We start from the raw sequence: 18,707 nt of genomic DNA, 5'->3' as shown, positions 1-18,707 counted from the left end.
CATTTTCTTACTCCACACTGGAGTCAAGACTAATGTTGTGGTTTAAAAGTCAGTAGTTTTAGCTTTTCCATTTTTTTCCCCTTTCAAGTTTAGGACATTTCCACCATGAAAACACAGACATAGGGACACCAGGAGCACCCCTCTAGCAAGGATTGTAGTCCTCATTGGTACATCACCTTTGGAAGGAGCCCTATGATGAAGTATGCCACCAGCACAAAACTATGGAGCTTTATCTTAGCTACTTTAATAAAAGCAATGATAAAGCAACTCTACTCAAGTCATTATTTCCCAATGCGTCTGTTTTACCAGTAAAGTGCCCTCTAGAAATAATACTATTACTAAACAGTCAAAGAATGAGGCAAAAGAGACCACTGTGTCCAGAGTGCTGCCTGCTGACATGGAGAAGAAGAAGAATGCTGAAGCTTTGAACTTGAAGTCGAAGCAGTACTTTATGACTGAAATTTGCAAGCATAATCAAAAGTTGATAAGGGAACAGCACAGAGAAGCACAAGCGACTCTGCAATCGAGCAATCAAATAAAAGAGTAGACCCGCCTAAAGTGGGAAAATATTTGTCACCGACTGTTGACAGACAAAGCAGAGCCGTTGGTTCTTGTGCTGTCAGATCTTTATGCCACATTTGATACGGTATCTCACACTATTTTATTTGCCGTCTACAGGAGATTAGAATTGGGGGATGGCGCTCAATTGGTGTTTATAGTACCTGGAAGGTAGGTCTTAGGCAATCTACCTACCCTATTTGTGTCAGAGTACAAGACACAACACCAAGGCATTCCTTAGGGGTCAGCATTAACCCCAGTGCATTTCAACATCTAAGTACATCTGTTGGTTAAGTTGGGGAAATCTTTTGGCCTTTGCTTCATAAATTATGCAGACAATTCCCAACTTATCATTACTATGGAAAGATCGAGCTGTGCCCACTTTGAGTTCCCCCAACTGTGTAAAGCTGCGGTGTCAGATTTGCTACTATGTAAGATTGTGATGTTCAACTAAAAAAAAACAGAGGTGCTATCTTATCCCTTGTACACTGGACTTCTGCCCTCTGCCCTCCTTCTGTCTTATCTATCTTTGCCTTAACTGTAAAAAACTTGGGGGTATACCTCGAGTTGGAACTCTCGGTAGAAGGGCAGTTCAAACATGTTGCCTCTACTTGCTTCTTCCTTGTGAATGTCCTCATGAAAATATTGCCCTTTCCTAAAAAAACATCCATTGTGTGTTAATCCATCTACCAAACAATAGTCATCAGGAAAACGGGAGGGGGTGTAAGGAAGTACTGTCAGTACCGGGAATCAAATGGCAGAATACATATGGTAGTTAACTTTTTTTTATTTTCCATTTTTTTTAATGTTTCATTTGCAGTTTAGAAATGTTCAGAAAGCATGTTAATATGATGGCTTTATTTCATTGGACTACCTCAAATACAAGGTCCCCCTTAATTCCATTGCATCAACTAACATATGTTCCCATATTCATAGGAATGACAAGATCCGCTGGAGAACTGTGGATACATTTTGATTCATTCGGATATTTTTGCTGTTTAAAGAAACCAAAAAAACCTGGGTGAAAGTTCAAAAAGAAATTGAAGAATTACTGGGTCAATAGGTCCCGGAATTACTGATCCCCCTGGTAATTCCTCATCTCTATGGGAATCCTCACAGTGCCGCTAGAAATTCCCGGTATGTCTTCCTCCCACCAAGAGTTACCAGGACTTCTGGTATTAATACATTCATTGAGGTGAAGTTACCGGGCCTCACAAAGGAGACCTTGTAGTGAGGGCAACGGAGGAGTCCTGTAGTTTCACAGGAGAATGCAGACCAGAATGGCAAGTTGAGGATTTTTGACTACGTTTGGTTGAGAGCTACAAGTAGAGATATTAATAGGTACACTGTGTCCATGGGTCAACTCAGATTCTTTTCTTGCAAATCACTTAATTGTCCAACATTAGGAAAAGGAGCAGTGGTAAAACATTCTATCTAAATTGAATCTTTGAGGCGGACCAGTGACCATTATTTTTCATATGACAATAGCACATCCTGCTTGTCGTCACATTACATTTTAGTTAAGTAATAAATGAAAGCTTAATTTACACCAGCCCTTAAGCAGCCATATTTTAGAAGTGGGTGACTTCACTTGTGACAGAAAGTCCAGTGACTGAGAAAGTCATCAATTTAAAATATGTATTACACAATTATAAGATAAATTGCACACATACAGTCATGTGCAAAAAGATTTAGTTTATATGTTTTAGTGCTTTCAAAAGTTACATTTTTAGTGATGCGCTGATTGTAACTAGTGCAAACAATTTTTTAGGGTTCGTTGTAAAGGACACATTCTAGATTTATATTTCTTTTAGGTAGCAGACACCCTAGAGAGAATGCTTGTTCCTTCTACCTCGCCTTTCTCCTACTTCACGCTAAAGAAGTCCCTTCTTCTCCCCTTTCAACCTGAAGCAACTCAGCCGTTTAGGAACACTTGTTTTTTTAATAAAAAGTATGGGAACTGTTTTGATCAAATGGTTAAATCTTGGGAATATCTTTCTCCCACGCCATGCCGATTTCAACCTCTGGGATGCAGCCTCTGCACTTTCGCCCCAGCCTTCCTCTTTGCCCACAATTCGCATTGGTGAATCAGGGGCCTGTAGCTTCTGACACTGTGGTGAGGATCATGCTGCTACTTGCAAATTTGCATCTGCGGCTTCATGAATTTGACATATCAGCTTCCTGTATGTGTTTTATTTATTTAATGCTAAACGAACTATGCCCTTTACAAGGAAACTTACAGATTTCCCTACAACATTTAAGGAACAGGACATAACTGGGGTAATAGACTAAGCATTCAGTAAATGAGGGGGGTTTGGGGTAGGTGAAGCACCTAAAAGAAGCGGAATGGCAGGAATATGCTATCCATAGCTAGTTTATGTGGAGACAGGCAAGATTCATTTCGGTATTTTCCTCACAGACAAAAGGTTTGATTGAGTTCTTTGGCAGGGTGCTAACTTTGCCCCAACCTAATGTTCTGGGTTAATGCTGGAATGCTTACTGCTAACTGGAGGTACACAGGTAGCTAAATGGATCTTAGACCTGAGTTTAAATAATGACAAGCTAAAGTGGGATTCCATTTACTAAGGGGTACACAGAGGGGCTTATTTACAAGCCCCTTGCGCCACTTTTGCGTAATGTTTAACGTGGGAAAACTGACGTACCGGTGGCGCAAGGGGCTTGTAAATAAGCCCCAGAGTTTTTATTGCCTCCCAAGTGCATGTACGAGGCCAGTGATGATATCAACTTTTCTTACAAATAAATCAAGTGTCTGCTTTAGATTCCAGCAGAACGGAAACATTGCTAATAAGTTACTGGTGTGTCTTTTTCCAATAGATTTTGACTAAAATGATTCATATACAGTTCAGAAATATTAGATCCATTGCTATTTAGAGATAAAATTCCCACATAATCATTTTTAAGGATCACTGAGAGCACTGTTCTGCACATGGGATCTTAAGAGACTATCTGTTGGTACTCTAGATGGTTAAAGATACTTTTTCTATTTTGAAGTGCATTTGTGAACTATCTTATTACACTTTAGTGTAATAATTGATCATTGGTAAAAGTGGTACTGGGTTGCATTCAATTAAATGTTTTGTAAGTTTGCCACAGTGCAACTTTTGTTTAGAAAGAAGTGCGTTTTATTGATTCCAATATGTCAAGGGTATGTTGAAAATGTAAAAAAATGTACCTGATTAACAGTCTGCCCCTTAGTGACATATTCATTGCCAACCTTCACTCTTGGGTAGCACAGAGCTTTCAGTAAGTCAGCTGAGTTGAGAGCCATCAAATAAGAAATCTTGTCAGCAACTGCAGGTAGAAATGAGAGGGGTGAGTGTGTTACGGTCTTTTGCATCATCATCTAATTTTACAATTCGTGTAAACACTTTAACTTGTAAACATTAGCATATTGTCCATCACAATGCAACATGTTATCTATTACAGGGTAACTGGATTTCAGCCACACATTGCCTCCCATTCTAGGGGTCTTCCAATCTCATTACTTGCCTCTGCCCGTTTACAGGGAACAGGTTTCTGTAATCGTTACCTTGTAAATGTCAAGCGAGTGACTGATTCGTCTTGTTAGGTGTGCTCCTCTAATGTCTCCAGACATGAAAGTGTTGCAGTTAAGAAGTAGTATAAATACTGAATCATCTTTACACTAATTAGTATACAGTGCTCTGTTAGTTTTAAAGTTAAGGCAATATAATATCCAGCACACATACAAAGAATCAATCTCTATTTACACACCATTGACAGATATCAGTGCATGGTTAGACCATTCCTTTATTAAACAGTCCAGAATGCAGCACGATGTTGTATGAAATGTCCCAGTCATCACAGCCATGGCACCATTGAAAATTATTAGAAGACTCCTGCATATGTCCCACAAATGTGTGAGGACCAATAAGATGTGGCAATTGTAGTTGCTAAATAGCAACCCCATATATAACATTTAGCAACATATATTTTTTATGGACCTGCATCAGCGGCTGTTGCTGTTTATCACACTCTCAACTTATGGGCAGAAAGCCTCACACAACACGTCTAGTCTGTTTCCTATCTTCTTGCACAGCACCCAACTTCCTCAGAAACAGGACAACCCACAACTAACATGCTTTCAACCATGAACCTCGAGGGCACCCGTGATGCAAGGGAAGAATCTCCTATGTCCTTGTCAGGACTACAAAGCACTATGTAAAATAGACATACCAAGGAGCTACTTTCTCAATAGTCAAAAAAATATTTTAGGTAGGGTCGGGTGTAACTCATGTGACCTGTGTAGCGTAATAACACGGAATTGGCTAAGAATTCTGCAAGATTACATGGAATGGCGTTTATTGCTATTTCTTAGCGTAAAAATGCAATGGACGCAAGAGGGCATATTTGCGCAAAGAAATAGCACCAAAGGCAACAGAACGCGAATAGCCAGCGTGAGGGGCCGCTCGTGCTTGCCAAATGTGCTCATGGGGTAGGATTTTACCCCAAGTTACTCCCAGCATTTACCTCAAGTTTCTTAGCTCAAAAGGGACGTGACACTGCATCCTGCAGTACAAAATATTGCTTAATGCATGAGAACACCAAAAGTGAGTGCAGGCAGCCACTCATACCCGCTAAATGTGCTCTCGCAGTTAGGATTTCCCCCCAAATTATGCGAGCAGGCGTAATTGTGTAATTATCTATAATCCGCATCAAAGAGTAACGTGGAAATACCGAAATTACTCCAGTGTAATTGAAATTTCACCCATACCAATGCAATATAATACAATAGGTATTTGTTTAAAATAAGTAAGAAGTGAAAATGTTATAGTTGTAAAATCCTTTGCTGTTTTATCGGGTTTTCACATATTATTTTCTTACTTTGTACATTAAAGTAATATTGTGTCTATTTGTCAAACTGTCTTTATATCCCATGTCTCTTCTTAAAAAACATTTCTCTTACATTGTAAATCCCTCTGGTTTCTGCCTCTCTGTAGCGTTCCATCTTCACCTCACCTTGCTTGTTTTAATCTATTCAGTAGGCAGGCTCTAGTTGTAATCACTGGGCGATACAGTTGCACTTTAATATCTGATGATTTTCTCTTTGATGAAGTGCACAGCATGCCCTACCTTCTGTGCCATCGGGCTCGGCCTGCTCCTCGCGCTGTTTCTGCTTGAACTTCATGTTTCCGTGGTGAACGACTGCTCCTGTCAGCTTGTAGATGGCGATCTTCTCATCTTGGTTGAACCCGAGGATATCAATGGCACTCTGGCATGAAACAAGGGGAGCATTTTATGAATGATACTATTTAGTTAGAGACATAGTCATGTATTGGTTTGTGTCCTTATTTATAGTAATTTCAATTAACAACACAAGGCGAGCTGTGGTATTTGTAACTCACATCAGTAGCCAGCAGCTCCTCTTCGTCATCAATGCTCTTCACCGTAATTTCACCCTGGCTGATGGTTGGGAAGTCATATGGGTTAGTGGTAATGAGGAGCATTTCTGTTTAGGAGAAATAATACGAGGAGTCAAATGTTACAGTAGGCCCCTGTTCATGACACACCTATGGCTATCTAGATGCAAAGTGCTTGAATTCCCTTCTGACCTGTGACTAAATGTTATGGGTATCTAAAAATCTCATATTTTACAGTTTAATTTACAGATATTTTAACACATTTATTTAGCGACACCATCAAGTGTTTTCATTTCAAAACAATTTTGATGATGCTATATATCAAACTAATCTAAGTCAGTCATTAAGATTCAAACATCCTTGCAATTTAAACAGCTTTATGATTTGAATACTAAATATTTGGCTATGGTATTTCTTCAGGATAATTAATGGCATAACATGGTAGGAAGATTTTGTACTCATGGGATTAGATGTCTGCAGCCTCTAAACATCTATCCCTCATGATTTAGGGATAGAGGCATGTCGTCACTTCCTGCGAGCAAGTTCCCTGTCCCAATTATTCCACACTGAAACCATCCTCTTTATGATCAGGTTCTGTCTTGACAAATACGACTTCATTTTTGACAACAAACACTATCGGCAAACCCTGGGCACTCTGATGGGGAGTTGTTTCGCCCCCAGCTAGGCTCGTCTTTACATGGGCTGGGGGAGGAGCAAACCATGAGTGACATCCGTCTCTATGATGAACATGTAGTGCTCTGAGCTTTCTACATTGATGACATTTTTGCCATCTGGAAAGGGTCCAATAAACTTGCCTTACAGTTTGTGGAAGAACTCAACTCCAATAATCTTAACCTGAAATTCACGAGTAACATCAACAAATACAGCCATGAATTTTTAGATTTAAAGCTCACCATAATGAATTCTCAGGTTGACACTGTTCTGTTTAGGAAAAAACCCCAATGGAAACAACATTTTGCATGTAACTAGTTGCCATCCTAAGAGTTTAATCAGTAGCATGTAGTATGTTGAGCTAATCCGCGCAAGGTGTAATTGTAGTAATGACGCAATTCTTGTGAGAATGTGAGAAAAGAATTATGTTAGGCAGGTTCCGTACTAGGGGCTACAGCACTGACATAGTGAAGCTACTGATATCGAAGTGAACAAACTCAAGAGGGAAGCTCTCCTTGTCTCAAAGGAAGAAATCATTTACTGAACAAGCCAATGAATTAAGGAGAGTGCCACACAAACATTGGCATGTGCGTCACACTGATGACATCCCCAAACATGTGACCACTCATCCTCATACGCAAGAAGTAAGTCTCTGAAAGACATACTCTGCAATAATATGATCACCAATCAATGTGAAGATAATGGTACCATTAGCACTGTAGAATTTGTGACATGAAGGAATTGCAAAGCTTGCAAGTCCAGCGCTGATATATGCTCATTTGTGATACCCAATACTTCCCAGCTGTTCATGATCTCCAAAGGCTTGTCAGGTAACTCTGAATTCTGAGTCAATGCCCTTAAACGCCTGTGCAATCTTTACTACATTGGGAGCATGATACATAGAGTCAGAAAACGCATATTGGAGCACAGGAAGGTCATTGTGCACAATGACAAAAATATCCAGTGGCAATGCAATTTAAGGAATTCCATATGGGCAATTCAGACTTGTTACATTTTTTGCATTTGACCACATCGTGACCCACATCAGAAGGGGGGGCGGGAGGGGTCAGGGGCAAAAGGTTTCTAGCGCTCAGGAGGCTGGAATCCTGTTACATTATTGGGTTCAACATGCAATATCTATAGGTATTGAATATGATGGATAAGGAGCTAGCTGTACATTTTGGATATTCTTCTATTTTTGTTATTACTATCTGTTAACATTCTTGTATTGATGTGCATGATGATTTAGGGCCCTGTATGGGTACATTGGGACTGTATCTATTGTTTTTCTTATGTTGGCATTTCTGGCACCAATTTAAGTATATTTATTGAGTGCTTTTATGACTTATTTCCATTTTTGAATGTTATTCATATGAGGATTGCCTCCTTAAAAGATTTATGTTACTGCCATTTGGTTGTTATGGTAGTAATCAACTACTGTGCATGCCCACTTGGGCCAAATGTTGAACATTTTGGAAATTGGTTCATGCAGCACAAACCTTTACTTTATGTGTTTCAAACATTAAGATTATACAGTGCGAGTTGTTTGCATACTGTGTTTGCAGGGAAAGTATGCGTCTGCCCACATGGGCATGACTGTTAAAGTGTACACCGGGAGCGCCATAACTCTTTAGTTGTCTGAATCATGTCTGTTTCAATTTTGCTGAATTCACAACATGCTTGCTCAATTTTGAATGCATCCTTTTGTGCCCTTATACGTTGTTGTATTTCTGGAGCTCATCACGTTACAATATGTATTGGCCCTCTCAATATAAGCTGTTCTAGCTTCTGACTCAATTACTAATGTTTTTACACGGTCCCTATGGATGTAATTAGCCGTTCTAAGCAGGTACCTATTTATTTATTTTGGACCTAATGCCTTACCTGTGAGTCTACCCTTGTACCTTGTCAATGGTGATCGATTGCCCACTTGGGCATGATTGATGACTTATTTATGCACTGGGAACACCAACATGACAATACTTGGCTGCCTTGTTTCTTGTATTTTGGTGAAATCATGAACGTAATGTTTCGTCAACCATCACGTTCCCCTATACTTTGCTTTATTCCTTAGATGCAATGAGAATAATTGCAGTAATATTGGGCATTTTCATGATGAGCTGCACCCGCCTGTGACTTAAATCTTATTCTTTTTACAATACTCTCATGTATGTAAAAATCCTTTCTAAGATGGCACCGATTTATTTTGAACCCTTGCAGCATGTGCAGTCCCTCATTTGTTTCTATGGCACAGGTGAAAGTATATATGTAAATTTGACTGATGAACATCAGTGGTGATCAAGAGAACTTGGGTTCTCGCAACTTGTGAGTGTGTCACTGCCATTGCAATAGGCACTTGGGAATTCTAACATCTGGAGAGTGTGCGTTTCTTTGTGACTCACTAAGTTTTGGATTAGAATATTACAGGTTCCCCGCACCTGAGCACACGCTGCAATCATTGGGGACAGATGCACAGCTGGGATGCTGTCTTTTGTGAGTGTGTGTGTGTGTCTATGTGGATGTGTGTATATATATATATATATATATATATATATATATATATATATATATATATATATATATATATATATATATATATATATAAATAAATGCACACTCTTTTACTCATCAATTTATAATTATGCTTGCAATTTGCAAATTTCAGTCATAAGGTTTTCCTTCAACTTCAAGGTCTGGGCCTCACCGTGCTTCTTTATCTCTATGTCAACAGGCTGCACTTTGGACTCAGTGGTGTGTCTTTGTCTTATTTTGTAATAGTTTAGTAATAGTATTATTTTACTGTCCCAGCTGCAGCAGTTGAATATCTACTTCTAAGTGACATCGAACTAATAAAACAGAAGCATTAGGAAATAATGGTTGAGGTAGAGTTGCTCCATCGCTGCTGTTCTTAAAGTAGCTACTAATTTAGCCCCTTAGTTTTGTGCTGGTGTTTTTGGAAGGAAGAATATCCTCTCTATTCAGATATGGATGTGATGTTCCTTTTAATAGATAAAAGCTCTCACCCACACAAAGGGAGGCTGCTTCATCATGGGGCTTCTCCTCACAGGTCATGAAAAAATGAGGGCTATAATACTTGATATAGGGGATGTTATGTGTTATGTCACCTGGGGGTTTTGAACTTTTGGAAGAATGCACTAAATGGCCCTCAAAATGTCTTTACATAGCCATCAACTGTAATTACCTGAGATTTTACACTCCGTTTCAAGTGTAAAATGTTCAATAATTTATATCAGCTGTAAAAATTGTTCATATTCAGTTTGGAAACGTTGTTGGTGAGAATGATTGCCAGATAAAGCTATTTTCTGAATTTTTCATTAAATGCGATTCGATGCTAAGGAAACATGCATGTTCCCCAACGACTTCATGTTGGTCAAATAGAGATGATTTTCCTTTTTTCAAGACAAATCAGACTTCAAGCGATGTTTGTCCCTGTTATCTCTGCGATGCTGTCTTGGCCTTCTTTAACACTCATTGGTGCAGATGAATTCTGAAACCTGGAGCTATGACCATTTCTAAAACTTACCAACAAGCTCTGGCTTCTTATTGGTCATGATCTGGTAGAAGATATGATAACTCCTCTCGGCTGAGAGCTGAAATGTTACTCTAGACTTTTCCAGCAGATCTGTAAAATAAAGCATCAATAATAAAGAGTACTACTTATTTTGGGGCATATTTGATGATATATGTAGATTTTAGATTCAACGCTTACATGTTTCTATATCTGCAGAAGCCAGTTTTCCTGTAGTTCCAAAATGGATTCTGATAAATTTACCCTAAAGGGTAAATAGAGGGTAAAATAGATTCAAGTTTTTATTGCAAGACAGTAAATGACTCTTTCAAAGTGAGAATTAGGAAGGAAATAAATGAAGGTGGAAGTCTTACGAAACGAGATGAGTTGTCATTCCTCACGGTCTTGGCATTACCAAAGGCTTCCAGCAGCGGGTTAGCCTGGATGATTTGATCTTCCAGAGTTCCCTATTAGAGGCAAAGTTTCACCATGTATGAAATAGTCTGGCATATTGAGAATCATGAGCAGCTGTGTAAAAATCCATTAAACATAATTTACAAACCTGCATTTTGTTGGCCATGGCAGGGCCCTCCTTTTTCTTGTCACCACCAGCAACAGCAATTGTTGCAAAGTACTGGATGACACGCTTGGTGTTTACAGTCTTCCCTGCACCAGATTCTCCACTTTAAATAAAATCAGAAAAATTAATTGATCATGTACATTGACATGTTACACCATAAAACATGTGCTTCTTGCAAAGGACTTTTTAGCAATATGTGATTTACTCACGTGATCAAGACGGACTGGTTTTCACGATCTTTTTAAAAGAAAATAAATACATGTCATTTTTGGGTAGGCAATGATGAATTTGAAACAGTGCACACAATTTAAAACAAAACCTTACCTGTCAACATGAACTGATAGGCATTATCAGAGATGGAGAAGATGTGAGGTGGGGCTTCCTGGCGCTTCTTGCCTCTGTAGGCATCTACAACCTCAGGGTTATACACTGGCAACCACTTGTAGGGGTTCACAGTGGCACAGAAAAGACCAGAGTAGGTCTGTAAACGGAAATAACTTATTTAGGTGTCAGGAACCATAATTTTGTAGTAACGAGAAGAGATTTTCTACTTTGACATGTTTTAAACATTCACAATTATCTTAATTGGTTACCTTTCATTTATGCTCCTTTGTTTACTATCACTATCACCCTGAAGAGTATGTGATTACTCCTGCATTGTGACCTGATAGAAATCAGGTCCATTATAGAATCTGCCACTATGGCTTGGCATTTCAGTGATGCCAGGATCTCGTTCATGCCCACTGTGATATGAAAGTTCTTCCCCACACCAATTTTAGCCAGCTCCCTTCTCCTTTTCCACCTTTGGTATGCATGATTAAACTTGCGCTTCACAATAGTAATCTGTGCATGTGGAGTTTCTTAGAATTTTAGTAACCAAGACTATAAAATCTTTCTGGCATCTTTCACCTAGCTGAGGAAACACTAGTGTTTATGTTGCCCGTTTAGCACTGGCGGCAAAAAAGAAATGCAGAGGCTAGCTTGCGTTTAATCAGGTGAACAACATGAGTCATTAACAAGATTCAAAAGGGAGACAGTAGGGCAAAATCAGAAGAGTATATATGTTTTTTATGATAATGAAACCCAGAAGGTGAAAGAGTGAGACCAGTGGAGAAAATAATTATATAAAGTGCACTTGGGTCCTTGCCGTAAGACAAAACAACATTTAAAAAGAATGGCATGTGTACACTTAGCACACAGATCAATTGTGTCAGTTTCTGAACATGCACTGAGTTGTTTCACCCCTTAAGAGGTGATACATGTCATACACTGGTCACTGAACGTACATGGCCTAAATAACAAAGCTTTTTTTCCGTACGTGTGATTTGCTCATAAAATTCAGGAGTAAGTTACACCTACTTCATGAGTATGTCACATCTACTGACAAATATCTTAGTGAACAAAAAGCAAGCAGTGCTGAAGCGTCACTGATTTGTACTTACGTAGATCATCCAGGCTGCATATCGGTCAGCGAGGTTAAACAGCACGGAGGCTTCATTCAGATGGGTCATTATGACCATGTCTTCAATCTTGTCGTACTTGGGAGGATTCTGGGGGTAGACTTGCGTGTCTTTGACTGTTACAGTCTAGAAAGAAAGAAAGACATGCAAAGATAAAGTTGGAGTTGAGCAGAGATGTCTGCTGCATTATGGTGCTTGGCTTGTTTACATCATTGTTGGTATAAAACTCTTTTTACCCTTCCATCATCGGTCTTCACGGTGACTTTGCCACCTTCTCGAGACGTGATCATTCCCTTAACGAAAAGCTCTTTTTCATCATCTACAAAGCAGGAGTTCTTGGCATCAAAGGGCTTATTCTGAGCTTCCAAGCGTTCTTTGTCAGACTTGCGCAGGTATTGTGCGGCTTGCCCAAACACGGCCATTTCTGCGTCTGAAGCCATGGCTGCTGGCAATCACTAAAAGTGGTTAGAAACAAGATGTTTGTCATACAAAGACAAAGGACATATATTGTCACAAACATCACTGAAACAGATAAATGCAGTTTATCCATTTAGCACCCCCACATATGACAATAAAGACTTCAGTGGATTGCGAATGACGATGCTCTCTGAGCCTGCAGTTTAGGTGCTCTGGTTCACGGCAGTGAAGCTTTTGAACCTGTTGTTCACAAGTGACATATTTGAAATGTGTCCACTTCACTAAAACACAAGCACGTTTAACACTTACTGACAACGTGGTTGTCATTTGTGTAGAAAGTCGTGGACTTAATAGGGCTAGACAAGGCACTCAAGGGGCACCACCAGCGGCACTAGGCCGGCCGGATGCAGAGTGCCAATGTTAGCCAATGGGGCTAGGGGTCACCTTGGTTGGGGACTGCCCGCGGACAGGACACTCAGACTAACTGAGTGACAGAGGGTGCTTTTACTGGCTTGTCAGGAGCAGTGGGGAAGCTTGTTTGGACATTAAACTTCAGGTGCAAGCACTCCCTCAGCAGATGTAGAAGCAGTAACTCTACCCTAGGGTTCATGTATGCTGCTAGAAGTGATCCAACCCCCAGTCTGTGCTGCACAGAAAACAGAAGACATGCTCCCCCTTATTCCATATGAAAGGTATTGTGTACATATAGCTCATTGAGGGCAAATAGTCAAAATATTCTGTTTGTCCTCACCTGCCCCTTCACATCCACTTGCAAAGCTTTCCCTTGCCATCTTAATCCCATTAAAGTACCACCAGAAGACACTACATACGTGTATTCTTTTAAGAAATTGATTTGTGAAATGGACTTAAGCAAGTAGAACTCATCAAGCTACATACACATTCTGTTGTCCCTGGAAGAGGTAGGGATAGGCAGCCGTGTTTGAAATTCGACGTAGGCTAACTCTTCCTCTGTGCAAGATGTCCCCTCTCCCCTGCACCGTTTGTGAAATGAATGCTGAGTGCTGAATAAAACAGTGTGCTCACTGAGCATTTAGCTCTGCCTTGAGTGCTTCTTCCGCATCAGTAGATCCACTGGAGGAGGCAAAATCCGTATAGCTACAAGAAATGGCCTGTAACCATTTGCTTTGAATTCAAATAATACAGCATCGTACAGTCTAAAATGTCTTGCTTCCAGCGAAAGGTCCTGTAATTTCTGTACTTCCAAAGAACCTTTCTTCTGTAGTCAATGTGAGAGACAATCCTTTTCCTGGTATCCTGATCATGGAGTGCAGCGTGGTGGATTCCGTACCATCCTACTGGACTCTAACCACATGGTACTTATTAGTGATTGTTTGTCCTGCTTTGCTTTGGTGCAACTCAGTGCTATGTGTTTATTGCAAGATGGCAACCAGTATTTTACAGATCTCCTTAATACATAAATGTATATAGCATCGAATCAGAGACTTTATCATCTACGTTTGATCAATCTACCTGCAAGTACATTTTCTAACCTCCAACCAGAGCACCTTTCTCCAATCTATATACTTACATCAACACACAAAACCATTACAGCAACACACACACGAAAAATAAGGGAAGCTTACAGTCTTGTCAGATGATGTACCTGTTCTGTGTGTTTTAAGTAGGTGCATTGATGTTGCTACTTCTAAGTGAACACGAATGAAGCTGTTACGGGTTTTCCACCTGCTGTTCCACACGTTTTTCGTGTGGGTAAGTGTATGTGTGTGTTTTTTTCAGTGTATATGCGTTTGTGTGTGTGTGTAAGTGTGTTCTGCTGATACTTTTGTGGCAACTTTTGAATATATGAAGGAAACTTGCTCTGCTGTTCCTTTGCATTGCGGCTTCTGCTGCTTCTGCGGCATAGTTCACTGTATTGTGTGTTAGTGTGTAGTGTGTATTGTGTGTTAGTAAAGTATAGTAAACATCTTTTCACTATTTAAAAGCTGCTGCCAATAAGTGTCCTCTACAGGTACTCATATATTAATCAATATACAAAGTGCCCATCCTGTTGGTAAACATAGTGCTTTACTGATGCCCTAGATGCATAGTGGGGTCATGGTAGCTCACACTGATTTTAAAGCAGCACCGAGTTGGCCGGCTTACAGGCAAATGTCAGAGTGGAGGAATGGCCTGTCCATCTCTGCCGGTTGCCACAATCTGAGCCATCTGATAATGTTAGCAATCCTCCTGCTACCCAATGCATACCTGTGTGTGATTTGGTATGTGTTTGCTATGGCTGTGTCCTTCCTCATAGTGGCAAATGGGAGCCCTACAATCAATTATTGAGTATGACCAGTTTTCAGTTTGCTAACATCACAATGTTAAGGCTCCCTTTATGTTTTTTAAAGGCTTTTCCAGTTTTCAGAATACTTTTTGTCAGTTTATACTTATATCTCCCCTCTCCAGTTGGTAAAGAACAGTCTGTAGGGGCGTCTTCAGGTGTCGGATGTCCTTCAGTATTAACGATCTGTGTGCCCAACAATGTAGAAGGCAGTTTCAAAAGCTGTGTGGATATGTGTGCCAGCCCCTAATAGAAACATGTTTATTAAGAATTGTCCTCAATAATCTGAGGGGCCGCTCAGTATTGAGTTCAATGTTTCCAGTACTGTAGAGGGGTGAAACACCCCTGAAAGCCATGTGGATATGTGTACCAGCCCTTAAGAGAAGCATGTTTATCAAGAATTATCCTCAATAATATGAGGGGCTGCTCAGTTATTGAGTTCAATGTTTCCAGTACCGTGGGGGGGGGGGGATGATTCCCCTGAAAGGGGGGTGACACCCCTAAAAGCTTTGTGGATATGTGTACTAGCCCCTAATAGAAACCTGTTTATTAAGAATTTAACATAAATAATATGAGGAGCTGCTCAGTTATTGAGTTCAATGTGTCCAGTACTGTAGAGGGGGGAAACACCCCTGAAAGCTGTGTGGATATGTTTACCAGCCACTTATAAAAGCGTGTTTATCAAGAATTATCCTCCGTAATGAGGGTCCACTCAGTTATTGAGTTCAATGTTCTCAGTACCGCAGAGGGATGACACAGTACGTGTCTCAAGCAGCCAGTAAAGGTGGATCTACCAACATTTGCAGAGTTGTTGCTTTTTGAATGACTACTGGAGAAAGCATGTCTGCTGATCACTAGCATCACTCACATGCTCCGTGTCTGCCAATATAAGTATTCACAAAGCCCCCCACACACGACAGAGGAGAGTCTGTGCCACTGTTGGACCATCATGTTTGTTTGGTATGCATGTAGGCTCCCCAGCTTTGGAATTCGCTTCCGCTGGCTCTACGCAGCTCTGCTAATTTGCTGCAGTTCAGAAAGAGCTTGAAGACCTGGCTTTTTAACCTTTAGGTTTTTCTTTCTCCCCTGTTGCCTTGTGCTCTGCTGTTTGTTTGTTTTGCTGTGTTACACTGAGCTGCCTGTGGAAAGCGCCGGGACACTCCTCTGGAGTAGCCGTGCGCTATATAAACACACTATAACATAACATAACATAACATGTACGTAGGGCTGACCTGCCGTTCTATCGGCCGAGATCTTTGAAGATGATCGTCGTTCCCAGACTCATGGGACTGCTCCTTCCACAAGATCACAAGGAGCCTTGCACCTGTGCTGAGTGCAGCGTGGACAAGAAGCTCTTATGGGATATTATGATTGAAGTACTCTGACCATATGTAGCAAGTGCTGTTCTGAGTGTTACAGGATCCTAGCCTCACTGAGCTGCCTCTGCTGAGGGGTGGGTTGTGGACCCTCTAATGTTTGAGGATTGCTGTTGTGTACAATGCATAAAGCGTTAGTATTCAACCATGAACACCTAAAGCAATTAATGTCTGACATCCTGTGACTTCATGACCTCAATAGAACAAAAGCCTTACCTGACAGCGTCGCTGTGTTAGGAGAAAGAAACCTTCACCAGGGTCCCTGGAAGGAAAAGCAAAAATACCTGTGTTATTAAGATTATTCACTATTAAAATGAGAAAATGTATCTTCTAGTTATAGTTGCTACTACGCGTGAGTGAGTGATGAGTGAGTGAGTTACTGAGGGAGTAGTGTAGAGACTGAATGGAAGCTAATGCGTGGGCGACTATAAAGGAGTGAAAGCAGCAGCAGATAAGTGAGTGAGTTACTAAGTGAACAATTAAGTTAGTGACTGAACACGGTACTGAATGAGATAGTAAGGGGGAGGCAAAGGAACTATCAAGTGGGCAGGTGAGTGAATGGTGAGTGAGTGATGATGGGAAAGAGAAATCCAGCTAAAGTCCCGAGGCAGAACTCGAGACATGCAGCTTCTGCTTGTCTTACTGCATGCAAAATGACCCAAGTCCCAGACAAAGTTTCTGCACTTACCTGAAAAGTCTGAAGCTTCAGTACTGCACTTCATCTCTTCTTATATAGGAAATTCACCTGCTGATTCAGCACCTGTGTCCTCCCTCTCAAGGGAATAAGGCGCTGCCAAAGTTCTGCTGAAATCCAAGCCACCGTGTACCGTTAATACTAAATATATCTGGTATAATTAAACCTGCCTATTGGTGCCAAGTAGCTCCGTGCTTTAATACGGGCAGGAGATTTATGATTTAGAAATGAGAGAGCATGCAGTGTAGGAAGCCCTTTCTGGCTGCTGGACTCTGAACGTCAGAGGCAATATTCTAATGAAAATGGATAGAATGCTCTAAACTTCTTTTAGAGAAGCCTCACCAGAGGTTTGTACTGTTTATTTATATTTATATTTTATCACATGCTAAAATGTGAGCACAATGTTAAAGTGTCTCATTAGAAAGGTTACCGTGTTTGTGACGTTTCTGGCTTCTTTGAATGCTCCTCAGCTCTAATAACAACATGGGGTGCAGGGGTTCCATTCTTCGCATCTTCTTGTCACATGGCTGGGGACCCTCTACAACTGAAACTATTCACTAGTGTTCCCAATTATACTTGAGTACTTCCATTCTATTGGACGCTCTGAATGGGCTTTGGGCTCTGTAGTGCTAGCTGTTCCACTCTGGGTGTCAGACTTCTTTCCCAATCATTCCTACAATATCAAAGATTGCAGTTGTCTTTTACGTAACAAAACATTGGGTACTCTCCAGCATTGGAAAGTTGGTCCCAAAACCTCTCTGATGTTCCGAGGTGGTTTGTTCAAGCAGTCAAGACAGAGCGAGCTCTAAGGAGGAGCTGTGACACTGGGAACGTATGTACCATAACTCCGTTTTTATAGCAACAATCAAGTATTGTCCAGCCAGCATTCCTAGTTGCAAAAACCCTTTAATAACAGCCTACATGCATAAATATATAATCAAATTGATGTAAGTGACAGAGCAATAAAGCAACAAAATATGATGGAAGATCTTACCCTTTCCACACTATTTTCCAAAATACAATTTTTGGGGATCTAACTGATAGTGAATGCTGTGCTTTTGGACATACAATTGGTGATTCATCTCGCACTATAGCTATAAATGCTAATACTTTGTTCTCGGTCACTAGCCGATAACAATCACAAGGAAAACTACACAGAATTAATGGCAACCTGTTTGGAGTGAAAACAGAATCCTAGCATGGTAAAACACAGCGTCTGTGTGTTCTCTGCAAACCTGTTTGTCTCCTTAGGTAGGCTTCGAGTTTGCTGTTACCTGGAAACTTGAATATCTCCCAACCCATCTGTGATACTGAGTCAAAGACTTGGGGGCATATTAGCAAGGGCGGTATCGCGGCTTTAGCGGCACTTCTTGCCGCTAAAGCGGCGATATTTCTATCACCCTATTAGCAAGCTGTCGCTAACAGCTGTTAGCGACAGCTTTATGGCGAAAGCGACCGTTTTGGTGCCACTTTGCATATCAGCGATATTTATCGCTAATGACATGCAAAGTGGGCGTTCCTCCACACCACCCCATGGCAAACACTCGCTAATACAGCTTCGGGATATTAGCAAAGCTGCACAAGACCGGCGATGCAAGCTTGAAAGCCGCGCTAAGCCCCCTTTATCGCAGGTTTTTAACACCTCAAAAAAATACGACTTAGCCATCTCTAACATTGGAGGTGGATTGCATGGCTGAGACCATACCTGCCTATCATTAAG

The 18,707-nt window shown here is 40.7% G+C and overlaps 1 protein-coding gene across 2 annotated transcripts in view; it reads right to left on the bottom strand.

The window, feature by feature from the left end:
* The window catches only part of LOC146797038 (myosin-4-like), a 58,735-nt gene extending 41,576 nt beyond the window's left edge, over positions 1-17,159 (bottom strand). Inside the window, exons 1-13 of one of the 2 annotated variants that reach the window (XM_085629644.1) lie at positions 16,982-17,159; positions 16,510-16,555; positions 12,435-12,653; positions 12,181-12,324; positions 11,063-11,219; positions 10,948-10,975; positions 10,721-10,841; positions 10,533-10,625; positions 10,360-10,423; positions 10,174-10,272; positions 5,943-6,046; positions 5,671-5,809; positions 3,752-3,870 (exon numbers count right to left, since the gene is read on the bottom strand). In XM_085629644.1, coding sequence (XP_085485770.1) covers positions 3,752-3,870; positions 5,671-5,809; positions 5,943-6,046; positions 10,174-10,272; positions 10,360-10,423; positions 10,533-10,625; positions 10,721-10,841; positions 10,948-10,975; positions 11,063-11,219; positions 12,181-12,324; positions 12,435-12,638 — 1,272 coding nt within the window. In that variant the 5' untranslated portion in view covers positions 12,639-12,653; positions 16,510-16,555; positions 16,982-17,159. Of the gene's footprint in view, positions 1-3,751; positions 3,871-5,670; positions 5,810-5,942; positions 6,047-10,173; positions 10,273-10,359; positions 10,424-10,532; positions 10,626-10,720; positions 10,842-10,947; positions 10,976-11,062; positions 11,220-12,180; positions 12,325-12,434; positions 12,654-16,509 lie in introns of both variants that reach the window. The other variant, XM_085629643.1, reaches the window with a different exon arrangement.
* Between the last annotated feature and the right edge of the window lie 1,548 nt (positions 17,160-18,707).

This window comes from Triturus cristatus, chromosome 10 (genome assembly GCF_964204655.1).
Source record: "Triturus cristatus chromosome 10, aTriCri1.1, whole genome shotgun sequence".
In the NCBI taxonomy this organism is placed as follows: domain Eukaryota; kingdom Metazoa; phylum Chordata; class Amphibia; order Caudata; family Salamandridae; genus Triturus; species Triturus cristatus.
This window is presented reverse-complemented; position numbering and strand designations above follow the sequence as displayed.